Below are 25695 nucleotides of genomic sequence, written 5' to 3'. Positions count from 1 at the left end.
GGCCGCGCAAAGCTGCCTGCAGTCGCGGGACTGCAGGCAGATCTGCGCCACCATCCCGAGCGGGGCGCTAAGTCCCGCCCCGCTCGGGATGGCGGCGCAGAGCTGTCTGCCGTCCCGGGATCAGCGCAGCTCTGCGCGGCCATCGGGAGCCGGGGGCGAAGCCCGCCCCGCTCCAGATGGCCGCGCAAAGCTGCCTGCAGTCCCGGGACTGCAGGCACATCTGCGCCACCATCCCGAGCGGGGCGCTAAGTCCCGCCCCGCTCGGGATGGCGGCGCAGAGCTGTCTGCCGTCCCGGGATCAGCGCAGCTCTGCGCGGCCATCGGGAGCCGGGGGCGAAGCCCGCCCCGCTCCAGATGGCCGCGCAAAGCTGCCTGCAGTCCTGGGACTGCAGGCACATCTGCGCCGCCATCCCAAGCGGGGCACTAAGTCCCGCCCCGCTCTGGATGCCAGCGCAGAGCTGTCTGCCGTCCCGGGACTGCAGGCAGATCTGTGCCGCCATCCCGAGCGGGGCGCTAAGTCCCGCCCCGCTCTGGATGCCAGCGCAGAGCTGTCTGCCGTCCCGGGACTGCAGGCAGATCTATGCCGCCATCCTGAGCGGGGCGCTAAGTCCCGCCCCGCTCTGGATGCCAGCGCAGAGCTGTCTGCCGTCCCGGGACTGCAGGCAGATCTGTGCCGCCATCCCGAGCGGGGCGCTAAGTCCCGCCCCGCTCTGGATGCCAGCGCAGAGCTGTCTGCCGTCCCGGGACTGCAGGCAGATGTGTGCCGCCATCCCGAGCGGGGCGCTAAGTCCCGCCCCGCTCTGGATGGCGGTGCAGATCTGCCTGCCGTCCCGGGATCAGCGAAGTGTTCGCTGCCGACCCCCAGCATTTTAAAATCTCCCCGTGTCCCGGTGAGATTTTAAAATGCTGGGGGTCGGCAGCGAAGCCCTTGTTCCCCCCCAGCCCCCCCAGCCTTCAGAAGCCCTTGTCCCCCCCCCCCCCAGCCTTCAGAAGAGGTCGGGGGAGAGACTGTCCCTGGACCTGGTCTGAAGGCGGTTTCCCTTGGAACGCATTAATTGATTTTCAATGCATTCCTATGGGAAACCGTGCATCGCAAGACGAAAAACTCGCAAGAAGAAAAAACTTGCGGAACGAATTAATTTCGTCTTGCGAGGCACCACTGTACAGTGGTACCTCAGGTTACATATGCTTCAGGTTACAGCCGCTTCAGGTTACAGACTCCACTAACCCAGAAATAGTGCTTCAGGTTAAGAACTTTGCTTCAGGATAAGAACAGAAATCAGGCTCCGGCGGCACGGCAGCAGCAGGAGACCCCATTAGCTAAAGTGGTGCTTCAGGTTAAGAACAGTTTCAGGTTAAGTACGGACCTCCGGAACGAATTAAGTACTTAACCCGAGGTACCACTGTATTCACTCAGGGAGAGTAAATAGATATTGGACAGCATCTCTACAGAATTCCCAATCCTGTGTCAGCCTCTAATTTGAGACGGTAAAGGGTTAAGCACCCTCCCTCCAGCAGATTCTCCCTTGCAAAGGAATCCCTTCATCTGAGTCAGTTGGCCTGCATTTGCAATTGCTGGGTTGTTTTTTTCTGGAGACTCTTCTGTTTGTTTCCCTCCCCACATGTGTCCTGCAATAAATCTGGAGCATTATAAAGCCTACCATCAGGACAACAAAATACTCCAGGGGCATTTGGCTGCAGGACGTGCCGGCTTGCACTCCTCTTGTCAAATCCCGGCTGTAAATCCGGCAACAAAATGTCCCGAAAACCACCAGAAGGTCAGCCCCGCTGCCTTTTTCCCAGCAGGCAGGGCTGGAAGCGGAACGGACTGGTCTATTGTAGGGGAGGGTTGGGAATGGGCCATTTTGCCTCCGGGGTGTGTGTGTGTGTGTGTGTGTGTGGCTAATGGGTGGGAGTACAGAATTACCTGGTGGTGTTCGGAGCACAGAATTAACCTGTTTGCCTTGTGTTGAGGGCAGGTGGATCATCCGCCCCAACAACCTTTCCCCCCCGCTTGTGGTTGTGCTAGTCGTTGGGGTTGCCTGGCTGGTTCAGAAGACCTCTTGCAAAGACTGCCCACGGGGCCAGCGTCTTCATTGAGCTGTCCATTATGACCCCAAGGTCTCGGCTACTTACTGGTCAGTCACCGCCATTTCAAACCCCAGGAGCATGCATCACATCACACTTGTTTTACATTGAATTCCATTTGCCATTTTACAGTGGTACCTCGGGTTAAGAACTTAATTCATTCTGGAGGTCCATTCTTAACCTGAAACAGTTCTTAACCTGAAGCACCACTTTAGCTAATGCTGCCGCTGTGCGATTTCTGTTCTCATCCTGAAGCAAAGTTCTTAACCCGAGGTACTATTTCTGGGTTAGCGGAGTCTGTAACCTGAAGCATCTATAACCTGAGGTACCACTGTACTCAGTTTTGGAGAGGTCCTCTTTAGAGCGCTAGGGCAGGCAGTCTTCTTAGGTTTTAAACAACCCTCAACAGTCTAGTACAGTGGTACCTTGGTTTATGAACTTAATCCATTCTGGAAGTCCGTTCTTAAATCAAAGCGTACTTAAACCAAGGCGTGCTTTCCCAAAGCAGCGGGGGACTCAATGTATAAATGGAATACGCTCAACAGGAAGCGGAACATGTTCTTATTCCAAGGCAAAGTTCACAATCCAAAACACCTACTTCTTCTGGGCTTGTAGCGTTCTTAATCCAAGTTGTTCATAAACTAAGCTGTTCTTAAACCAAGGTGTTGGCACTGCTCACCCCTAACTCTAGAACAGTGTTAGAAACTCAGACATGTAATCTAGGTGCCAAATGGGTCCTTGAACCAGAGTTACAGTTACCGAAGCAGAATGTCTAGTTGTCGTTTTCAGGCAAGACGGCTCTAAAGTCTTATTTTTCAAATGATGGACTGGCTGTGATTGATTGTCAGTTAAGTTCAGAGGACAACCTTGAGCTAGGTTAAGAGCGTTGAGAACTTTAAAGAAGAAAAGTCACTTGATCCCGGGACAGTTGGCATATATATCGCTGTTCCTATTCCTACCTCTTTTTCTTAATGTTGACACGGACGAGGAAGGAACAGGACTTTTTCAGCTCAAGGGTATAGAGATATATAAAATTAGGCATGGAGAAAACAGATTGAGAGAAGTGTTCACCCTCCAATCTCTCATAATACTGGGAACCTAGGATCATCGAATGAATCTGGATGGTGAGAGTTTCCGGACAGACAGAAAGCAAACACTTCTGCTGCGACAAGTTATAGCGACGGCCGTCAACTTTGACAGCTTTAAAAGAAAGCTCAATAAATTCATGGAGGACGAGACAATTGATGGCTCCTAGCTATGATGTTCTACCTCTGGGTTCAGTACACAGTGTGCCCAGTGCTATTTTTTCTAGAAAAGGAGGTGTTTGGAGCTCACCATGAACTTATTGTTGTCATCCGCTTTGAGCCCGGCTTCGGCTGGGGAGGGCGGGATATAAATAATTTATTATTATTATTTATTCTTCTTCTCTCTTGTTCTCTTAGAATGGCAATGGTGCTGAGCTCTGGCTGAAAAAAAGCCCTGAGTATGCCTTTGAATGACCATTGCTAGAAGCCACAAATGGGCTTTTTGGTGATGGCACCCTTGTAAACAATGCTGGATTAAACAGGCCTTTAGTTTGAGCCTTTTTACGTTCTTCTCTCATTCCTGGCATTTACTGTATTTTGCGCTCTATAGGACGCACTTTCCCCCCTCCAGAAATGAAGGGGAAATGTTTGTGCGTCCTATGGAGCGAATGCAGGCTCCTTGGCTTCAGCACGCGCTCCGGAGGCTATGCGTTGCTTTCGCTGAAGCCTGGAGAGCGAGAGGGGTCGGTGCGCACCAATCCCTCTCGCTCTCCTGGCTTCAGGGATAGCCACCTGAAGACTTTGGAGCGCAGTGGGACCTCGCGCTGCGCTCCAAAGGCTTTGGGGTTAGCTGCACAAAGCCTCTGCAGGGCAGCGGGGTGAAGGCACTCCGCTGCCCTGCGCAGGCTACAAAGGCTGACCCTGAAGCCAGAACAGCGAGACGGGCCGCTGCGCAGCCCTCCATCTCACTGTTCTAGCTTCGGGATGGCTACAAAGGCTGTTCCCGAAGCCTCAAGCCTTTGGAGTGCAGCGGGAACTCGCGCTGCGCTCCAAAGGCTTTGGGTCAGCGAAAGGAACCCAAAGCCTTTGGAGCGCAGCGCGAGGTCCCACTGCGCTCCAAAGGCTTCAGGGATCTTTGAGGCTAGCGGTGGGGGAACACAGCGCTTCCCCCCACTGCCAGCCCCACAAGCCCCCTGTTCTCCCCCTCCTATGGTCTGGTGCGTCCTATGGTCCAATGCGCCCTATAGAGCGAAAAATAAGGTATATAATTTTTTGGGGGGGGGGGGGAGGTTGTCCTGTTTCAGTTTCTTAACCATTCTTGGAAGAACCTAATAAGGCAATTTGGTAGTCTTTATCTTCCGTATTGGAGATGTGAGGCTAAGGCAATGGTGGCAAGCAGTTTGCCTTATTGAATTGGTGACTGATGTGGGATTTCAACCAGGGGCTTCCCAGCTCTTCGTCAGCTCATTGGCTTGGGTCCCCGGACAGAAGAAAGAGATCTCCTTGGCAATTAACTCTGAACGTTTCCAGTGCGGGGAGCGGAGTTCATCTTTCAAAGAGCTGAGCAGCCTTTAGTTGCTCTGCATGGAAGCCTGAGTTCATTTACAGAACCCTAGAACTGCAGAGTTGAAAGGGACCATGAGTGTAGTCTTGTCTAAACCCCTGCAATGCAGGAATCTTTTGTCCAACGTGGGGTTCAAACCCATGAACCTGAGATTAAGAACTTCATGTCCCAACGACTGAGCTAATAGGAAACTGCCTATATACGCTGGCTCGCCAGAGCAGCTTCGTCACGCTGGCCACGTGACCCGGAAGTGTCTTCGGACAGTGCTGGCTCCCGGCCTCTAGAGTGAGATGAGCGCACAACCCTAGAGTCTGTCAAGACTGGCCCGTACCGGCAGGGGTACCTTTACCTTTATATATTTATACATACATACATACATACATACATACATACATACATACATACATACATACCCCGCTCATCTGGCTGAGTTTCCCCAGCCACTCTGGGCGGCTTCCAATCAAATGTTAAAAACAGTACAGCATTAAATATTAAAAACTTCCCTGAAGGGAGGGTGTTCCACATGGTGGGCGCCACTACCGAGAAGGCCCTCTGTCTGGTTCCCTGTAACCTCACTTCTCGCAATGAGGGAACCGCCCTCATCGCCCTCAGCTCTGGGGAAAACCACAGGGGCTGTCCGGGCTCCATGCAATCGGAGAGGGCGCTTCGGAGCCAGACAGTCAATAGCCCTGGTTAACTCCACATTCCAGCGGGCCACCAGGGAATCAGCTGAAAGGCCATCAACTTGGATAAAACATCCCCTACCACTCTCTGGAAGCCAATTGGATCCATTAAGTAGCGGGGGCAGACCATCCAAATCGGTCCCACCTCCCTGCAGAGGGGAAGGGTCGCGGGGAAGTCCAGTTGCACCAGGAAGTGATCTTTATACCATTGGTCCATCTAGCTCAATATCGTCTACACAGATTGGCAGCGGGTCTTCAGTTTCTCAGATAGGAATCTCCCAATTTTACCTGGAGTTGCTGGTTGGGACGTCCTGCATAAAAAGCAAAATCTCTGCCACTGAGCTAAGATTTGTGGCTAGATGGTGAACTCTGGTGGTGCCCCATCCTCTGGTTGGAGGCTAGAGAGCAGTGTTAAAAATTAGCCAGGCACCAGGTGCGTTTTGCAACTGGCACAGGTTCCGATTGTGACCAATGGATGCCAGGTGGGCGACTGACATCTCCCATCTGGCTGGCCTCTCCGGCTTTCTTAAGCAGGTAAGCAGAAAAGCTTGTTTATTGAGTTTATATACCGCCTTTTTCTCTGAGGAGGACATGGTTCACATACCCCTCTTCAGTTAATCCCTGCAACAACCCTGTGAGGTAGATTAAGAGGTTGTGACTGACTCCAAGGTCACCCAATGAGCTTCATGGCTGAGTGGGGATTTGAACCCTGATCTCCCAGGTCTTAGTCCAGTCCCCTAACCACAACACCACACTAGCTTCCTGCTGCTGTTTGTTTTATTCTGGATTGTTTTATTTGACGTTTTAATGCGTAGTAAACCGCTTTGAGGCCCTGGGACGCAGGTGGCACTGTGGGTTAAACCACTGAGCCTAGGACTTGCTGATCAGAAGGTCAGCGGCTTGAATCCCTGTGACGGGGTGAGCTCCCGTTGCTCGGTCCCAGCTCCTGTCCACCTAGCAGTTCGAAAGCACATCAAAGTGCAAGTAGATGAATAGGTACCGCTCTGGCGGGAAGGTAAACAGCGTTTCCGTGTGCTGCTCTGGTTCGCCAGAAGCAGCTTAGTCATGCTGGCCACATGACCCGGAAGCTGTACGCCGGCTCCCTCAGCCAATAAAGGGAGATGAGCACCACAACCCCAGAGTCGGCCACGACTGGACCTAATGGTCAGGGGTCCCTTTATCTTTACCTTAAGCCGCTTTGAGATTTCCCCCCCTTTAAAACATAAAGCGTGACAGAAACGAAATGAATAATAATAGAAATAATACATTTCACTGCAAAAAAAGAGGCGCCTAGACATTCCGTAACCCAGGTTTAAGGGACCATTTGGCGATGAGCTATATCTGAGTTTCTAACACTGCTAGACAATGGTGTGTATGAGTGCATGTAGAAAGCAGCCTACTGCACAAAGGTAAAATTTGCATCGCTTGCTCCGCCCAGTTTTGCTTCTGGCCCTGCCCACCACTGGCATGTGGCCCCAGAAAGATTGCCTAGAAGGGGATGTGGCCCTTGAGCTACAAATGGTGCCCCAGTCCTTTCACAGATGCTCTGAACACGGTCCTTTCATTACACCTCCCCGGCTGGGGAGGTTTTTAAATCTGGGAAGTTGACACCCAAAGATCAGCTGCGCTGAATAGCATGGTAAGAGTTGGGCTAGGTCTGGTGGCGTGATGCAAATGAGCCCAGGAGTTGTGAAGTATTGCCAGGACATTTCATAGGTGTTCTTGAGAGCCAGGCCAGTGGATGAGTCATCGTGAACAAATGGCAAGAGCTTACGTTTTACGTGCCAATCTAAATAATTGCTTCCTATTTCATGAACCTCGATGGCATGCCATTAAGACGCTGGCTGAATTTTTCAGCTTGCAAGAGGTAAAATAGCTCTTCTTCCAAGTGCAAATAATGCTTATTTATTATAATATAAAAAATAGGGGAAATGTATATGTCTACAATGGGTCATCATTTTCTTCTGCACAATTAGGGCTTCAAAATTACTTACAGTGGTACCTCAGGTTAAGTACTTAATTTGTTCCTGAGGTCTGTACTTAACCTGAAACTGTTCTTAACCTGAAGCACCACTTTAGCTAATGGGGCCTTCTGCTGCCGTGCCGCCGGAGCATGATTTCTGTTCTCATCCTGAAGCAAAGTTCTTAACCCGAAGCACTATTTCTGGGTTAGCGGAGTCTATAACCTGAAGCGTATGTAACCTGAGGTACCACTGTACTTATTGTATTGCTTTATGGCTGCAGTCGTACACATGCTTACCTGGGAGTGAGTCCCACTGAATTCAGTGGGACTTACTTCTGAGTAGACCTATCTAGGCTTGCAGTGCTAGAGCAAAGACTTCGGCATGCTTACTTAGATGTAAGCTCCGCTGTGCTCGGTGGGGCTTGCTCCTTGCTTAAGCGTGCATAAGTTTGCAAGTTACATTGCTTATATCCTAACCATCTTTAGCCAACAGAGCGAATGGTGAGAGCAAAGTTGAGATACACATTTAATGGGTGGGGTGTTCACACTTTACTGCTCAATTTCCTCTGTCTTGAATCATCGTTTTTAAGATGAAGACACGTACCAAAGCAGACATTGTCATGTAATTTCAATTAACTTCATCTATGTAAAAGCATTTTTATTTTATTTTTTAAAAGATATTTATTAAAGTTTTCAAAATGTTACAAAAAGAAAAAAGAAAAAGAGAAAATACAAAGTAAAAACAGTTAAAAACAATTCAATCTTTCCGTATCTTATCTTTCATTTGCTTGTTCCCCAGACCTCCTCACACCTCCCTTTTTTGTATTCCAGTTCAATTAGTTGGTTCAGCAAATCCTTTCCCTCTTTGTTTTTATCCTAATCTTTAATCTTAATATATTATAACTTTAGATTATCACCTGTTAACAATCCATTTTTACACATTCCTTTATCACATTACTGCTAAAAGCCACTTAACTTCAATCCAACATCATTCTAACATTCATTAATTTTGCAGTATTTCTGTAGATAGTCTTTAAATTTCTTCCAATCTTCTTCCACCGACTCTTCTCCCTGGTCTCGGATTCTGCCAGTCATTTCCACCAGTTCCATATAGTCCATCACCTTCATCTGCCATTCTTCCAGGGTGGGTAGATCTTGTGTCTTCCAATACTTTGCAATAAGTATTCTTGCTGCTGTTGTGGCATGTAAAAGCATTTTTATACCACTTTATATTTTAAAATATCCAAAGCGGTTTACAACTACCCAGAGTTGTTGGGGATTGAACCTGGGACCTTCTGCTTGCGGAACAAACGCTGTGCCACTGGACTGCGGCTGCCCACTTTCGAAGAGAAGGCTGTGTGCCCGCTTTTGACTGGCACTGTGGAACAGGAGCCTTGCAGCCACTTAGGATCATAAGCAAATGAAAATAAGTTCCCCCTCTGCCACAAACCCTCCTTTTGCATGCATGCCTTATAAACTGCTAGACATAATTCCTGTTTTGTTTTTAAAATTTTACTTTTTAAAGCATGCATCTGATCAAAAACTGACTCTGTGCGTGTGTATATATTCTATATATATATCTCTGGAAATTAGTTGGAGTCCTCAGGCAGGTTGGCAAGTCGCCAGGGCAACCCTTGGCTCCACACAGCCTGTGCTTTGCATTGACTTGAAAATGTCCCTTTTTAAGTGCTTGCATATAGATGGGGGGGCCCTCCTCCCCCCCTTTCTTGCTGATTTACTTTCCTAATACAGACCTGAATCCTTCTCTGTCTCTTCCATTTGGCAGATGTTCAATTTAGAAAACTGGCAGCGGGCTCCAAGATTAACATATATTTTTTTAGGTTAGATGGGGCTGGCGGTCTCTGCTTGCCTGCCTTCCCCTCCCTTCTAAGGGGCCTGGGATTTGCCTGTGAAGAGCGGTGTGGGAAAATGCCCTTCGGGTGCCCCGCGGCATCGCTGGAGCACATCTGCTCCTTCTGAGCACCTGCTGAGGTCTTGGGGGGGGGGGGAACCAACCCCAAGCAGCTGGGTCTGGGATCAGCCTCTAATCCCAAGAGAGGAAGGCTGGAGACCACTCTCTCTGCTCATTAACATTAGGCACTTTTGCAAATGCTTCCTTGGAATGAATGGCAGCTGGGAGTGTGGGATTGGTTTTGGTTTTTTATATACTGTACTGCTTGACTGCAGAAAAAAAACCAACAACCTCAGGGCGCATTACCCCCCAAAAGATGAAACGATAAACTACTCGCTAAAACATTCACAGCCATAGTGGTTCCTTGGTTCTCAAATGGCTTGGTACTTAAACAACTTGGAACCCAAACACTGCAAACCCAGAAGTCAGTGTTCCAGTTTGTGAACGTGCTCCATTTTGAGTGTTGTGCTTCTGATTTGAGTGCCACACTTCCGTTTTGAGTGTTAACGCTGTGGTCTGGTTTTGCTATTTATTTTGCATTTTTGTGTTGTGACTTTTTTGTTTTGTTTTTGTGACTGCTTGGAACCCAGTCCAGCTACCTACTGATTGATTGATTGATTGATTGTGTGACTGTAGTACATTGTTTATTGCTTTCATTTTATGGATCAGTGGTCTTCTTGGATAGTAAAATTCATGTTAAATTGCCGTTTAAGGGTTGTTTTTAAAAGTCTGGAACGGATTAATCCATTTTGCATTACAGTGGACCCTCTAGTTAATGTACCACTCGGGATAAGTAACTTTCGGGTTACGAATGCGGCAAACCCGGGTTTCACTGCATGTGCAGAAGTGCTCTGCGCACATGCGCAAAAATGCTCAGCCGTGGCACACGTGTGTGCAGAAGCGGCGCCTCTGCCTACAGACTTTTCGGGTTGTGGACGGACCCCAGAACAAATTTAATTCGTAACCGGAGGGTCCACTGTACTTTCTATGGGAAAGTGCGCCTTGGTTTGGGAACGCTTTAGTTTTGGAACGTACTTCCGGAATGGATTAAGTTTGAGAACCAAGGTACCACTGTAATTCAAGGGTTAAAACTGCAAAATAATAGACTAAAACAAATCAAAAGGGGAGGGGAGGACTAGTGGGTTGTTCTCGGTTTTTATTTTTATTATGTATTTTGTCTTTATATACAGTGGTACCTCGGGTTAAGTAATTAATTCGTTCTGGAGGTCCGTACTTAACCTGAAACTGTTCTTAACCTGAAGCACCACTTTAGCTAATGGGGCCTCCTGCTGCTGCCGCACCACCAGAGCACGATTTCTGTTCTTATCCTGAAGCAAAGTTCTTAGCCTGAAGCACTATTTCTGGCTTGGTGGAGTGTGTAACCTGAAGCTTATGTAACCCGAAGTACCACTGTATTGGGATTTTATGTTGTAGGCACCCCGAGACCAGTGGTACACAAATTTAAATGACAAGAACAAAAAATCAAAGCTCGTACAAACTTTCCAAGCATCTGGGCAGGCATGTCTAAATATGAACTGCTTTAGCAATGGCCGAAAAGAAAGCAACGACGGTTCCTGCCTGCTATCAATAGGCAGGGAGTTCCAAAGTTGCCACACAAAACACTCAAGTTCTTACAGATGTGCAGCTAGTATGCGGCACCACTGACCTAAGGAGTCGACTGGGCATGTATGGGGCAAAGCGATCTCATGGGTTACATTCTAAAACATAACAAGGTGGTGTATGGCCTAAAGGCCGAATCCAGAGAGCAGTTTCCCTGACATTTCCTTCCCTGGTTATAAGGCCGTGTTCTTTGTTCTTAGACTCCCACTGTAGTGGTTTGGGAGAGAAGTGTGCTGCTCTCTTGCAATTTTACTTTTGCCCGTGGAAGTAAAAAGGTATCGCTGCTCTTTTACCTCAGTTGCTCAGCAGGAATAGATTTGTTCCCAGCCTCTTGGATTCTCACAGATGAATGGAAAGTTACTGGGATGACGGTCCTTTGCACTGGTGTTTGTTTGTCCCTTAATTCTCCCTGGTTTTATTACAGAGTAAGTCAATTTTATCTGTTTATTTAATAACTCTGTTTTTTGCAACAGCATTTTCTTGTTGTTGTTTTTTTGCGTCAGCATAATTCCACTGCCCCTCCCAGTGTGTCCTGAAGTCCTCCCCACACAAGAGAGATTTTGCCCACAGACCTCTCTCTTCCTGTGTAATGAATGAAGCATGTGTTGGGTTGCGTGCGTGTTTAAATAGTAAAGGACCAAATTGGCTCGGTTCCCCGTTAACATTTAACTTGCGCTCTGAGGCTTTCCATCTGCTGCAGGAATTTCTGAAATCGCTATGTTTCCCCTGCCTGATCCCTGGTTGCCCCAATGGTGGTTGTACGTCATGGGCTGGTTTGACGCAGGGGAATGGTGGAAGAAACCAGCTGGGGAACCCCCAAGAGAGGAAGGCTCAGAGCCTGGGCAGTGGTAGTAGGAAGACCATGAGTGGTCAGAGGGAGAAGACTGGGGAAAGGAGGTGTCAGAAGCTAAAGAGGCAACAGGGCTTGGTGAGCAGGGAGAGTCTGTGGCAGAGAGCAGTCCAGAAGCTGAAGCTGAAGAAAGGGAGATGAGTCAGGTTGGTGAATAATAATACAGTGGTGCCTCGCAAAACGAAATTAATTCGTTCCGCGAGTTTTGTCATTTTGCGATTTTTTTCGTCTCGCAAAGCACGGTGTCGGGAAAGTTTTGGAAAAGCTTCAAAAATCACCAAAGTCTTTAAAAACCTCAAGAAAGGCTACCATACCGCGTTCTATGAGTTGCTCCTCGAAGTCAAGTCGCAACTGTATTAACGGTGTTAAGAAAAAGGAAACAAACTTGCAAGACGTTTCCGTCTTGCGAAGCAAGCCCATAGGGAAAATCGTCTTGCGAAGCAGCTCAAAAAACAAAAAACCCTTTCGTCTAGCGAGTTTTTTGTCTTGCGAGGCAATAATAAAAACAAGTTGAATGAATACAACTGGAAAACAAGATTAAAATACAACATTAAAACATTGAAACATTAAAACGCAGCCTCATCACAGGAGGAGAAAGGAAACAAGAAGAAGGGGGAGGGAATCAAATTGACTCCCAAGTCAAAGGCCAGGTGGAACAACTCTGTCTTACAGGCCCTGCGGAAAGAAATCAGATCCTGCAGGGCCCTGGTCTCATGAGGCAGAGCGTTCCACCAGGCCGGAGCCAGTGTTGAAAAAGCCCTGGCTCTGGTTGAGAAGAAGCACAGGGGTCTCCCGCTCCTGCTGTGACCAGCTCCCCTCCTGCCTGGTCTGCCAGGACCAGGAGACGCATGAAGAGGGAGGAGGTAAGGCAGGCAATGCCAGCATAGTCTCAGATTGCTTGGGTAAAACCCAGGAGAGGAGTTGTCTTAAGCAGCTGTGGGAAGGTTCTGCAACTGCCTCATAGGGGCAGATCTATTGAAGAGGAGTTGCTGTGCACTATAGACCTGGTTCTGTGCACTATAGACCTGCCTGTTCTCGAAGCTACAAACATGAGACTGACCAAACTGCGGGAGGCAGTGGAAGACAGGAGTGCCTGGCGTGATCTGGTCCATGGGGTCACGAAGAGTCGGACACGACTAAACGACTAAACAACAACAAATAGACCTGAGCACATCCTGTTTCTTCTAATAAAGAAGTGGTGGTTTAGTGGTGGCTTGCTTCTGACACCCCCTTCATTTCAACGGAGCTTGCACAGGAGAAATCCCTGCTGGACCTTGCCCTAAGAGTTTGACTCTTCACATCCCACCAGCTGCCTTGACGCCTTGTCCCTTCCAAGGACACAGTTCTGGATTTTAACCTTTGAAGTCCTATACAGCTTGAGACTCACCCTGCTACCTTCAGGACTGCTTTCTCCCCTGTGAGCTTTACGAGATGATTCTTAGAAGCCCTTCCCTGGGTCCTCTGGCTGCAGAAAGGGGCTGTGAGCCCAGGGATTGGCGGTGGGACAACAATGAGTGGTCAGAGGGAGAAGACTGAGAGGAGGTGGTGTTGGAAGCTAAAGAGGTCATAGGGCTTAGTCAGCTGGGAGAGTCTGCAGAAGAGAGAAGTCCAGAATCAGAGGCAGAAGCTGCAGCAGGAGAGGACGGAGGCCAAGAGGCAGAGATGGGTCAGTCTGGCAAAGAGGTGCAGGGGTGGGTCTCCCTCCTGCTGTGATAAGCTCCTCTCCCTCCTGGTCTCCCAGAACCAGGAGAGGCATGAAAAGGGCGGAGGAGAGGTTGGCTGCATGCAGGTGCAGTTGCCGGTTGTTCAGAAAAAAGCCCCAGAGACAGCGTTCGAAATTCGCAAGGTGTATTTTGCACCTGGCTATCGGCCGCTTGTGGCCAAGCGAAGATGCCCGGGTGCCAGGATGGCGCCTGGCGTCTCCAACATCTGGAGGTATGTGCCTTGGGATCCTTGGATCTTGACTGTTTTCACATACAGTGGTACCTTGGGTTAAGAACTTAATTTGTTCTGGAGGTCCGTTCTTAACCTGAAACTGTTCTTAACCTGAAGCACCACTTAACCATCACGGTGTTCCGTTGCACCAGAAGCGGTTTAGTCCTGCTGGCCACATGACCCGGAAAGCTTTCTGAGGACAAATGCCAGCTCCCTCAGCCTGAAAGCGAGATGAGCACTGCAACCCCATAGTCGCCTTTGACTGGACTTCACCATCCAGGGGTCCTTTACCTTTACCCTTTTACAGCATTCGAGCGCAAAAAAACCAATTACAGTGGTACCTTGGGTTAAGAACTTAATTCGTTCCAGAGGTCTGTTCTTAACCTGAAACTGTTATTAATCTGAAACACCACTTTAGCTAATGGGCCTCCTGCTGCCGCCGCACGATTTCTCTTCTCATCCTGAAGCAAAGTTCTTAACCCAAGGTAAAATTTCTGGGTTAGCAGAATCTGTAACCTGAAGCGTCTGTAACCTGAAGCGTATGTAACCCGAGGTATCACTGTAAAAGCAAGGCAGATTGTCATAAAAGCGGCTAGCCGTTCAAAAAAGCAATAGGTAACCAGCTGCAAAAGCCTGTTGGCATAAAACGATCTTTAAGAGATTGCCGAGAGTCGGAAAAGCTTGTTTGTGGCATTTGCACATTACGTGTGTGTGCACTTAAAATACCATTTGCAGCGTAATGTCTGAAGCAGTCCTGAGTATTTACTAGACCGGCAGCTATCTCCTTTTGCAAGATGCAGGCAAGAAGCTATATGTTTTGCATCATCACAGGAACTGACCCAAGGTGGGGAGTGGTGATATGACACAGGGAACTACCCTCCCTCCCTCAGTGAGTCACTTCATGTCTTGCTTCTGCTTGCGAGTGACTTCCTGTCTCTGCCCTTCTGCATAAAAGCAAAAACGCCAGATTGCCCCTGCCTTGGAAAAATGGCAAGAGCGGAGCGGCAGAGGCCTTGAAAATATGGGGAGCCCCGCAGAAGCCTCAAGAAGGTCGCTAGGAAGGAAGGCATGGACTACCACTGTTCACAGGAAGCTGAGGTGAGGGGCAGAACTTAGGTGCACAGGTGAGGCCACCGGTGGCTGTGGTTTAAGGGCGGTGTAGCAGTTAGAGCGATGGACTGGGTTCAAATCCTTAACAGAGCCACGAAGCTCACTGGGTGGCCTTGGGCCAGTTGTTCAGCCTCGGCCCAGTCCTACTTCTAATAATAATAATAATAATAATAATAATAATTCATTATTTATACCCCGCCCATCTGGCTGGGTTTCCCCAGCCACTCTGGGCAGCTTCCAACAAAACACTAAAATATAATAACCTATTACACATTAAAAGCTTCCCTAAACAGGGCTGCCTTCAGATGTCTTCTAAAAGTTTGGTAGTTATTTTTCTCTTTGACATCTGGTGGGAGGGCATTCCACAGGGCGGGTGCCACTACCGAGAAGGCCCTCTGCCTGGTTCCTTGTAACTTGGCTTCTTGCAGCGAAGGAACAGCCAGAAGGCCCTCGATGCTGGATCTCAGTGTCCGGGCTGGATGATGGGGGTGGAGACGCTCCTTCAGGTATACTGGACCTCAAAGGGTTGTCGTGAGGATGAAACGAAGAGTAGGAGAGGAACTGCATACACCGCCTTAAGCTCCTTGCAAGAAAGGCGTGGGGTATAAAATGCAGCAATAAAACAAATAATTCCTGGTGAGCTGTTGCCGGTCAGTGTAGACAACACTGAATTAAAGGTCCCCTTCCAGCGCTACAATTCTAAGATTCTGTGACCCACAAATTCCCGACTCCCGCTGCGTGGGCTGGAAGGGGAGATCACTTGACAGATATCTTTGCAAACCACAATGGAGGCGTCAGGGAGTTTTGGGCTTTTTTCTGGTTTCATTTGTGGAGTTCTGTCAACTCCAAAAAGAACCAGTCTGGTAAAAAAAAAAAAAAAGCAAAACTAGCCCAGGTTCCTTTTTATGCTGCGAAAGAAAACACAGCAGGGTTCGAAGTTCCCTTCATTTCAAACAGAAGTCACGCCATGGAATGAACCGAAGGGAATCCTCTTCCCTGTTTCATCATCAGGGAAACTTAATCATTACTTTCTGTGTTTGCAGTTTTAGAGTGCTACTCTTTTTTTTTTTTTAAAGTCAGTTTTATTAAATTTTCCACTTTAACAATCCAATCCAATCACATTAAATATTCCACATTATACATATGTTGTTGTTGTTTAGTCATTTAGTCGTGTCCGACTCTTCATGATCCCATGGACCAGAGCACACCAGGCACTCCTGTCTTCCACTGCCTCCCGCAGTTTGGTCAAACTCATGCTGGTATCTTCGAGAACACTGTCCAACAATCTCGTCCTCTGTCGTCCCCTTCTCCTTGTGCCCTCCATCTTTCCCAGCATCAGTGTCTTCTCCAGGGAGTCTTCTCTTCTCATGAGGTGGCCAAAGTCTTGGAGCCTCAGCTTCAGGATCTGTCCTTCCAGTGAGCACTCAGGGCTGATTTCCTTAAGAATGGATGCGTTTGATCTTCTTGCAGTCCATGGGACTCTCAAGAGTCTCCTCCAGCACCATAATTCAAAAGCATCAATTCTTCGGCGATCAGCCTTCTTTATGGTCCAGCTCTCACTTCCATACATCACTACTGGGGAAACCATAGCTTTAACTATGCGGACCTTTACGTATCAAATAATCCAAATATTCTGCCAAATTATAAATTTTTAATAGGACTTCCCATGCTTCAAGTTCAGAACTAGAGTGCTGCTCTCAAGTGTCCTCTTGGGCAACCAGGCTCCCCAAACTGCAGTGTATTGGGTTAACTGCTTAGAAAAGCAGCTTTGGGGGGAGCAAACTGACCCCCCCTCCCCCAAAAAGCTCAATATGCTAAGAGGAAGTTTCAGTCAGAACACAGCTGGATAGTAGACTCCCTGCTTAGAAACCAGTCCATCTCCGCATATGTCTGTTTGGAACATGTGGAATGGGGTGGGGTTAGGGCAGCCCCAGCCAGCCCACGGCCTGCTTGCAGATGTCTGAGATCTTGTTTGCCAAAAAGCCTACAGTGCAATTCTGCCTTGCAAAAATGGGTCATCGTAGTGCAATCCCCTTGCGAAGCAGGAATCTCAGCCTAAGCATCCAGGACAGATGTCCATCCAACTTCTGCTTAAAAACCTCCAAGGAAGGAGTCCACAACCTCCAGAGCGAGACCGTTCCACCGTCAAACACTGTCAGAAAGTTCCTCCTGATGTTTGGTCGAAATCTCCTTTCAATTCAAGTCCCACCCTCCAGAGCAGGAGAAAACAAGCTTGTTCCTTCTTTGAGTGTGGTGGCACCATATTTTGGGACTGCCTGTGTTATCCACACCAGGCAGGCTCCTTCCCTCCTCTTAAAATGTTGAGAGAAGTTGGGTTTGTTTTATTTCTTTTTAGCTACTGTAGATTTGTATTATCTCTTGGATCATTCGGTCATATTTTTTTAATCAATAGTTTAAATTCTTTGCGTTTGCGCACGCGTAAACCGCTTAGATGCAGGGGTCAGCAAACTTTTTCGGCAGGGGGCCGGTCCACTGTCCCTCAGACCTTGTGGGGGGCCGGACTATATTTTGGGAAAGAAAAGAACGAATTCCTATGCCCCACAAATAACCCAGAGATGCATTTTCAAAAAAGCACACATTCTGTTCATGTAAAAACATCAGGCAGGCCCCACAAATAACCACAAATAACCCAGAGGTGCATTTTAAATAAAAGGACACAATTCTACTCAGGTAAAAACATGCTGATTCCCAGACTGTCTGCGGGCCAGATTTAGAAGGCAATTGGGCTGGATCCAGCCCCCGGGCCTTAGTTTGCCTACCCATGGCTTAGAGGTTTTCTTGCAATCAAGTAAATACAGTTTTTTTTTTAAAGTGTGTTAAATCTAGTCCCACATCCTTTTCTCAGGGGATCAACCAGATGACTTTGGGTAGCCCACAAGCAAGATTTAGCACTCTCTTCTATTTGTGATCCCCAGCAATTGCTCCTCAGAGCTTTAAGGCACATGTTTAATTATATGCAATTTGGCCTTTCTGCAAATCGGTTCTCGGTTTTTTGGCTTATGAAGTTGCTGGACTGTTAAGATCTTCTGCAGATACATATCTTAAAAGTCCCTTGCTGCAGTCGCTTAGGGCAGGGATGGGGAGCCTTTGTCCTCCAGATGTTGCTAAAACCCAACTCCCATCAACCCCAGCCGCCCTTGCAAGTGGTCAGCAACATCTGGAAGACCACACCCTCCACACCCTGACCTCTGGCCATTTTAAAAACTCGCTTGTCTCTACAATATTAATTTGGTGTATAAAGATTTCTCTGAACGAACTTTGTGGAGATTGAAAGCTTTGTCTTGCAATGTTGTTGTTGTGCTAGAATTGTCGAGCCCAATTCAAAGTGTTTGTGCTGACCATTCAAGCCCTAAACGGTCCTGAAGGAGCGTCTCCACCTCCACTGTTCAGCCCGGACACTGAGGTCCAGCACCGAGGGCCTTCTGGCGGTTCCCTCACTGTGAGAAGCAAAGCTACAGGGAACCAGGCAGAGGGCCTTCTCGGTAGTGGTGCCCGCCCTGTGGAAAGCCCTCCCATCAGATGTCAAAGAAATAAAACAACTATTTGATATTTAGAAGACATCTGAAGGCAGCCCTGTTTAGGGAAGTTTTTAATGACCGATGTTTTAATACACTTTTAATCTTTGGTTGGAAGCCGCCCAGAGTGGCTGGCGGAGTAGAAATAATATTATTACAGTGATACCTCGGGTTAAGAACTTAATTCGTTCTGGAGGTCTGTTCTTAACCTGAAACTGTTCTTAACCTTAACTTTACTTAATGGGGCCTCCCACTGCTGCTGCCGCCGCGCGATTTCTGTTCTCATCCTGAAGCAAAGTTCTTAACCCGAGGTACTATTTCTGGGTTAGCGGAGTCTGTAACCTGAAGCATCTGTTACCCGAGGTACCACTGTATTATTATTAGTTTGTTTCCAGTGCCGACTTTCATCATTTTGTGCTTGCCTGAAAGCAGGCAGAGAGAATGCCGTTTAGATCCTACAGGTGCACCCGGGCTATTTGTAAATCTCACAATTGCAAGCTTTGTCAGCAGCTTGACCAAAGAGCTGGCCAACTTCCTAGGCGTCCGATTTCGCAACCTGGCAGAAGCTTTTCCAAGCTGAACGTGCTTTCCCACGGACCTCGGCCTGCAGCCACGGGTTCCTTTTAACCAGAGTATATTTATTGCAGTGGGGGGAGGGAGGGAGGCAGGCAGTGCATGTGGTGAATAACTGCTGGGGGGCATGGATAGGGGTACGGCGAGGGGCAAGCATCTGATCTGGATGGCCCTCTTATCATGGATGCTTTAGTTGAGATTCCTGCATTGCACGGGGTTGGACTAGATGACCCCTGGGGTCCCTTCCAAGCAGGGTGGATAAAAATCAAATAATAAGATTTTTTAAATTTCAGATTGGATTTTTAAAATAAAATGCTTTTGTAGGAAAAACCTTTCTGAAGATACTTTTTGTATTTAAGTTACATTATAGTCCAAAGGCTATTCATCAGGAAATAAGGATTTGTTTTTCATGTGAGCTAAAACTCAGTCTAAGTAACCACATCAGTTAACAAACATGGATACATATACTATTATGTTATTGTTTTAGTTAAACAAATTGTTTAAAATGTTATTAAGGAAAGGATTATTTTTCTTCTTCCAATAAAGTACAGCAGAAAAGTTTTTAAACCTCACAATAATTTCATAATTATCTGTCTATGTATTTCTAATAGTGTAACCAAATCAGTAATATTTGATTTAACTGTAAAAACTACTCTGAACATTTATTATTCCAAAAGTGAAACTTTCCCCTTGTTGCAAATATTAAGATTATACCAGCAAGAATGAGTCTTTCTGTAAAAAACAACGATTTAAATCAACTCTTAGTGACTAGTGATTTCAATCATGATTTGAATCAATTTGATTTAAATCAAATCCAGTCTGCAGTTCCATGATTCCATGACAGCTGTTGCTGTTGCTATAGAGAAGGAGAGGGACGAGGCATTGGGGAGGTCAGTGCAGTGCAGACGCACTGGCAGAGCCATTCCAGCACTCCTGCCGGCGTGTTTGCTCTGCGCCCAGCTGCCCCCAACCCTCTGCGTCTCAGCAAGCAGCAGTGACTCGACTTCTGGGAGGTCAGGTGAGCGCCACCATCTGGAGTCTGGGGGCCAGTTTTAAGCTGACTTCCTGAACAGACCCAAACAGTTGGTTTTATACAACTTAAATTAGCGATCGGGAGCCAGTGCCCTCTCCGTTGTGGCTGGACTGCAGTTCCCATCATCCCCGGAAAAGGGCCACAGGGCACAATGGGTCAGTGCGTCTGGCTGTTAACCAGAAGGCCGGTGGTTCGAACCCAACCATGGGATGACAATGGACAGGACTCCAGCCTTCCGGGGGGTTGGACTAGATGACCCTTGGTGTCCCAACTTTACAATTCTGTGATATATTTAAGTTCTCCAGCCCTGTTGGAAAACCTAAGGACACAGACTTGTTGAAACACTCTGCTAAGGTGTTTTTAAGCCAGAAAGTATATCTGTCCAAAGTTCACTTAGCTTGGGGAATGATGGAGATATGTGGAAAAACAGGAATCCTGTACCAATGTCTCCCACCCCCTTCCGTTACTATAAAGGAATGTCCAGGGGTGATGGATGGAAAAGTCCTATTTCGGATGAAACAAGTGTAGAGTAAGGCTGGTGCAATGTTGAGAAACTCGAGGGCTCGCAAAGTGGAATCGGAAACCGTGGCTTGCAGTGGGTGTGCAAACCATGGTTTGCGCTACAGATGGTTTGTTGCGATGCTTGAATAGGCAAACCACAGTTCACGGCCGCTGTTTCCTCTCCAGACGCCGGAACGTAGTGGAGGAGACAGGAGCAGGTGCAGAAAGTGTGGAGAGAACGTAGAAACTACAGATGAAATTACACCTGAAAGCAGACACACACCTTCAAAACTTGATTTGCCAGTTGTCGATTTGGAAGGTTGCGCTGATTTTTGGCACAGGGACTGAGCTGGGCCTCTTTTGAAGTCGGGGGCAAAGTCCCTCTTTGCATGTAGGGATTTAAGAGCAGAAACTCCGTTCAGCTGGAGCAAGCCGGTCTCAAAACGCTGGAAAAAACAAGCTTCCTTCTTTGAACAGTTTTTCTGCCCTTCTAGAATCCTGCGTTTTGGCCAGACCTGAAACTCAACTCTCATCTCATGGAATATTCCACATGCTGACATTCGAGGCTGCGTTCCAGCTGGCTGCTCTTAGCAATTTCAGATTGAAAAGGGGGGTGGCATTTTCAGGGAGGTGTGCCCGGGCTCTTAAATGCACAGAAAAAGTTTCCGTGCCAAAGCAGTATAGCGTAGCACTTGTTGCTGACCAGTCTGCAGGTACGAGGCAGAATCCAAATCTGGGCACGGCAGATTGTGTACTTAGGTGTCATAATTTCAGTCGACTGACTTCCACACTTTATGTCGGGACTTTCCACTGACAAATGCAGAAAAGCAGAGGCGAAAACAAGGCTTGGCCTTCCTTTGGCCCCGTGTGCAGCAATTTAGAGCTTGTAAGACCCAGAGTCTTGCCGGCCTGGGCTTCCCCATTCATTTCAATGGAAGATCCAGCACTGCCCAGGTATCCTCTTGTGTTTACTGAATGGTCACATCCTCTTGATTCCCCCCACTTTACTGTGTTTGCTAGCTGTTTTTCTACTTAAAAGCACCTCAACTGACATGCAGTTAACAATGAATGAAATGTAAATGGTGCATAATTTTTTAGAAACACTATTTTAAAACACAAAAGAAAAAGAACCCCCACCGAAACCTTGGGAAGAGCCATAGATAGCTCAGTGATAGAGCGCCTGAATTGCATGCAGAAATTTGCAGTGCATTGCATGTGAGCCAGAAACCAGAGCTTTTGTAATAAGTTTGGCTACTTATTGGGGTGCCAAAACTACGTGCCCATTGCATCTCTTAAAAGAATTCAAGGTTTTGCAGACAGCTTACCCAAAGATGTGTCTTCTCCCTATTTGATGACTTCAGTTGGCTGTTCAATACATGCTTATGCAACCAGACCTTCTGGTTTTAGTTCCAGAATTTGGTGTTGATGGTTTTACATTGCCTGGCTCACTTGTTGGCATTTCGCGATAGATTTGATTGATATTCTGACTTGCCTTTTGTTTCTGTATTTGCCTGTACGCCGCTTTGTAAAATAAAAGGAGGTATAAAATGCACAAGTAAACTATTTGCAGATGCAGCTCTCAATAGTTCAAATATTGTTAAAACTGTTGGGTGTCAGAAACCTTTGCCGGCTTGCTGGAGGTCATCCAGAAATCTACCAGTAGGACCAGATCAACGATTTTGGCCCACCAGTAACTTTCTGCTATGTTCTTTTTCTTTGCAGGTAGCTGTATCCAGTTGGGTGGCCGGCAGTCCCTCGGGGTACCATGAAGTTTTCAGGACCCCTGGAGAGCCAGAGGTTGAGTCTCCTTCTGGAGACGGCAATCTCTAGGGAAGCTCAGATATGGAAAGTGCACCTGCGCAGAATTCAGCCCAGTCAGGTAAAGTTGAGTGGGTAGATTTGTCGGTTTAGCGCAGGGTTTTCCAAACCGATTGAGTTCACTGACCCCCTTCATGAGCTTGCAAAGTTGTCCTCAACCCCAGTGCAAATTCACAGGCATTGGAAGTGAAATGAAGCCAAGAAATACCTATATATAAGCAACACTTTTTAATCATCGATCACCATTGCTAGAAATCCTAAAATGTAAAAAATACGGGCTATCGTTGTACGGTGGAGTCATCTTATTAAATGCAGAGGTTCCTTGCTGGGAGGGGAGGTGCATTCTGTTTTTCTGAGGCTCATAGTTCCTTATTAATTTGTTCACACTACACCTGAAGGAGCATCTCCACTCCTATCATTCTGCCTGGACACTGAGGTCCAGCTCCAAGGGCCTTCTGGTGGTTCCTTCACTGCGAGAAGTGAGGTTACAGGAAACCAGGCAGAGGGCCTTCTCGGTAGTGGCGCCCGCCCTGTGGAACACCCTGCCATCAGATATCACGGAAATAAACAACTATCTGACTTTTAGACGACATCTGAAGGCAGCCCTGTTTAGGGAAGTTTTTAATGTTTGATGTTTTATTGTATTTTTAATACAGTCGTGCCTTGGAAGCCGAACGGAATATGTTCTGGAAATCCATTCGACTTCCAAAATGTTTGACTTCCAAGGCGCTCCTTCTGATTGGCTGCAGGAGCTTCCTTCAGCCAATCGGAAGTCCCACCAGATGTTCGGCTTCCAAAATAACGTTCAAAAACTGGAACACTCACTTCCGGGTTTGCGGCGTTCGGGAGCCAAAACGTTTGACTGCTAAGGTGTTCGTCAACCAAGGTATGACTGTATTTTGTTGGAAGCCACCCAGAGTGGCTGGGGAAACCCAGCCAGATGGGCCGGGTATAATTATAAATATAATTACTATTATTATTATTCGCACTATACATAGGAAGCATTTCCCCCACCGCAGCCCTTTTTGATCCTAGTCTTTATTCACCCCATATAAGGGGGAAGAGGGTCAGTATTAACTACTTTGGGAAACCCTGATATCAGGAATTTTTAGAAGCCACCACACATTTTCAAGAGACTGGGGGTGGCCTTTAACATTGCTTCTTTTCAAGTAGCTCAACCCATTCAATCATGAGGTCCATTTATTTATATTGAGGTGGGACTGTGACGTTTAATTCATCTGCATGAGTAATTCTTTGTTTGGGGAGCGGATGCACAGCGCTTTAAAGAACAGGCTGTGCTGTACGGCTACAGTTGTTAAAACATTCCTGCAAGGAGCACACATGTGGAACAGCCTAATTGATGTTGACTCCCCATATTTATTGGATTACTAAAATTCACACTTAAGGAGTTGACCGCTGCTGGGCAACACTTTTGGGAAATGCCTTACGCTCGATTTCTGTGGCTGCCTAAAGGCTCCTGGTATTTTGCAGAACAGCAGGAATTTAGATTTGCGCAATTAAAGTAGATTAAGGTGATCTGCTGCCCTACCGCAATGAATCCACTTTCTGCCCTGATAGGAGAGTCCACGAAAACGTCTTGGGAGACATGGCTTGCCAAAGACCCCGTTGACTTAGTAAGATTTGCCCAAAGGCCTCCCAGCTCGGGAGATACCTGCAACATACATTTAAAATACTCGTCTACTGCTTCAAACAGTTTGGTTTCACCCCAAGAATGCTGGAAACTAGTTTGTTCAGGCTGCTTGGGAGTTCTTAGGATACCTCTATTCTTCCCCTCTCCTCCCCTGAGCTGCAGTTCCCAGAGTTACCTGTGAGGAGATCTGGGGTCTCAGCACCCCCAGCAAACTACAGTTCCCAGGATTTTTTTTTCTGCGGAAAGTCATGACGGTTCAATGTATTTTTAAACGCATAGTGCAGAAGGGGCCAAAATTTGATGAGAGCATCTGGAGGAAGACTTAGGACGAGGCACAATAAGGTGTTGTTGGCAACAGCTGGATCTGTTCATTGCTTTAGGCCTTGTGGAGAAGGGCATCATGATAGATGGTTGTTGTTTAGTCGTGTTCGCCTCTTCGTGACCCCATGGACCAGAGCACGCCAGGCACTCCTGTCTTCCACTGCCTCCCGCAGTTTGGTCAAACTCATGCTGGTAGCTTCAACAAGACTGTCCCACAATCTCGTCCTCTGTCATCCCCTTCTCCTTGTGCCCTCCACCTTTCCCAACAACAGGGTCTTTTCCAGGGAGTCTTCTCTTCTCATGAGGTGGCCAAAGTATTGGAGCCTCAGCTTCACGATCTGTCCTTCCAGTGAGCACTCAGGGCTGATTACCTTAAGAATGGAGAAGTTTGATCTTCTTGCAGTCCATGGGACTCTCAAGAGTCTCCTCCAGCACCATCATTCAAAAGCATCCGTTCTTCGGCGATCAGCCTTCTTTATGGTCCAGCTCTCACTTCCATACATCACTACTGGGGAAACCGTAGCTTTAACTATACGGACCTTTGTTGGCAAGGTGATGTCTCTGCTTTTTAAGATGCCATGAAAGATTATTCACTATATTAAATCTGTGGTGTGGCTGTAGCCTTGCATAGCTCAGTCCCATAACCACTGCATTGTATGAGCTGTCAGAGATTTGCAATGGGAGGAGCGTGTTTCCATTCGCCCACGTGGTATCCACGGCAACCGAGGGATGCTTTCATCTGTGTTCCAGCAGCAGTACATAGGTTTAATTATTATGGACTTGCATCCCAAGCCATAGGCATTTTGCAGGCATGGGTTCCGCGTCAAGCACTTTAAATTGTTGCCGGGACAGATTGTCCCTTTCAAAAATTATGTCGAGCCGGTCATTGTCAAGCCACAAAGCCAAGCTTGTTCGTTCCCACCTTTTGCAGAACGGAATCCTTTGTGGTTTCATATTTGCGTTCAGGTCGATTAGTTTGGGATTGCCGTTGGCTACCTGTCAGGCATAAAAAACCCCAAATCCATGTGGGTGTGACTAAGGTAAAGGGACCCCTGACCATTAGGTCCAGTCGTGGCCGACTCTGGGGTTGCGGCACTCATCTCGCTTTACTGTCCGAGGGAGCCGGCGTACAGCTTCCGGGTCATGTGGCCAGCATGACTAGGCCACTTTTGGCGAACCAGAGCAGAGCGGCGGGGATTCGAACCGCCGACCACGACTGGACCTAATGGTCAGGGGTCCTTTTACCTTTAATACTGTTTTAAGTGTTTATAGCAGATGGGGCTGAATTGTGTTAAGGGAGCGGCAATGTTCAGTCTGCACCACCAGGATCTAATGCGGAGGACTTGCTTAGATCCGCAACTACATGGAGGTGCAAGGATTTGAACTTTGTGCCTGATAGGTGTCTGTCGATTGTAGCTGCCTTTAAAAGAGAGGGTGGGGGGAGACAGAGAAATCTCTATATAAGCATTTTAACGGGACACCAACTTTAGGACCTGAAAGTTTCCACTTAAG

The 25695-nt window shown here is 47.6% G+C and overlaps 1 protein-coding gene across 4 annotated transcripts in view; it reads left to right on the top strand.

The window, feature by feature from the left end:
* The window catches only part of CCNI (cyclin I), a 57410-nt gene that overhangs the window by 9659 nt on the left and 22056 nt on the right, over window positions 1–25695 (top strand). The window contains exons 1-2 of one of the 4 annotated variants that reach the window (XM_077933763.1): window positions 14596–14738; window positions 22116–22272. The exons of 1 other annotated variant lie outside the window; for it this stretch is intronic. In XM_077933763.1, coding sequence (XP_077789889.1) covers window positions 22159–22272 — 114 coding nt within the window. In that variant the 5' untranslated portion in view covers window positions 14596–14738; window positions 22116–22158. Of the gene's footprint in view, window positions 1–14595; window positions 14739–21177; window positions 21348–22115; window positions 22273–25695 lie in introns of those variants that run through there. 2 more of the 4 variants (XM_077933764.1, XM_028743924.2) reach the window with 2 other exon arrangements.

This window comes from Podarcis muralis, chromosome 9 (genome assembly GCF_964188315.1).
Source record: "Podarcis muralis chromosome 9, rPodMur119.hap1.1, whole genome shotgun sequence".
In the NCBI taxonomy this organism is placed as follows: Eukaryota; Metazoa; Chordata; class Lepidosauria; order Squamata; family Lacertidae; genus Podarcis; species Podarcis muralis.
This window is presented reverse-complemented; position numbering and strand designations above follow the sequence as displayed.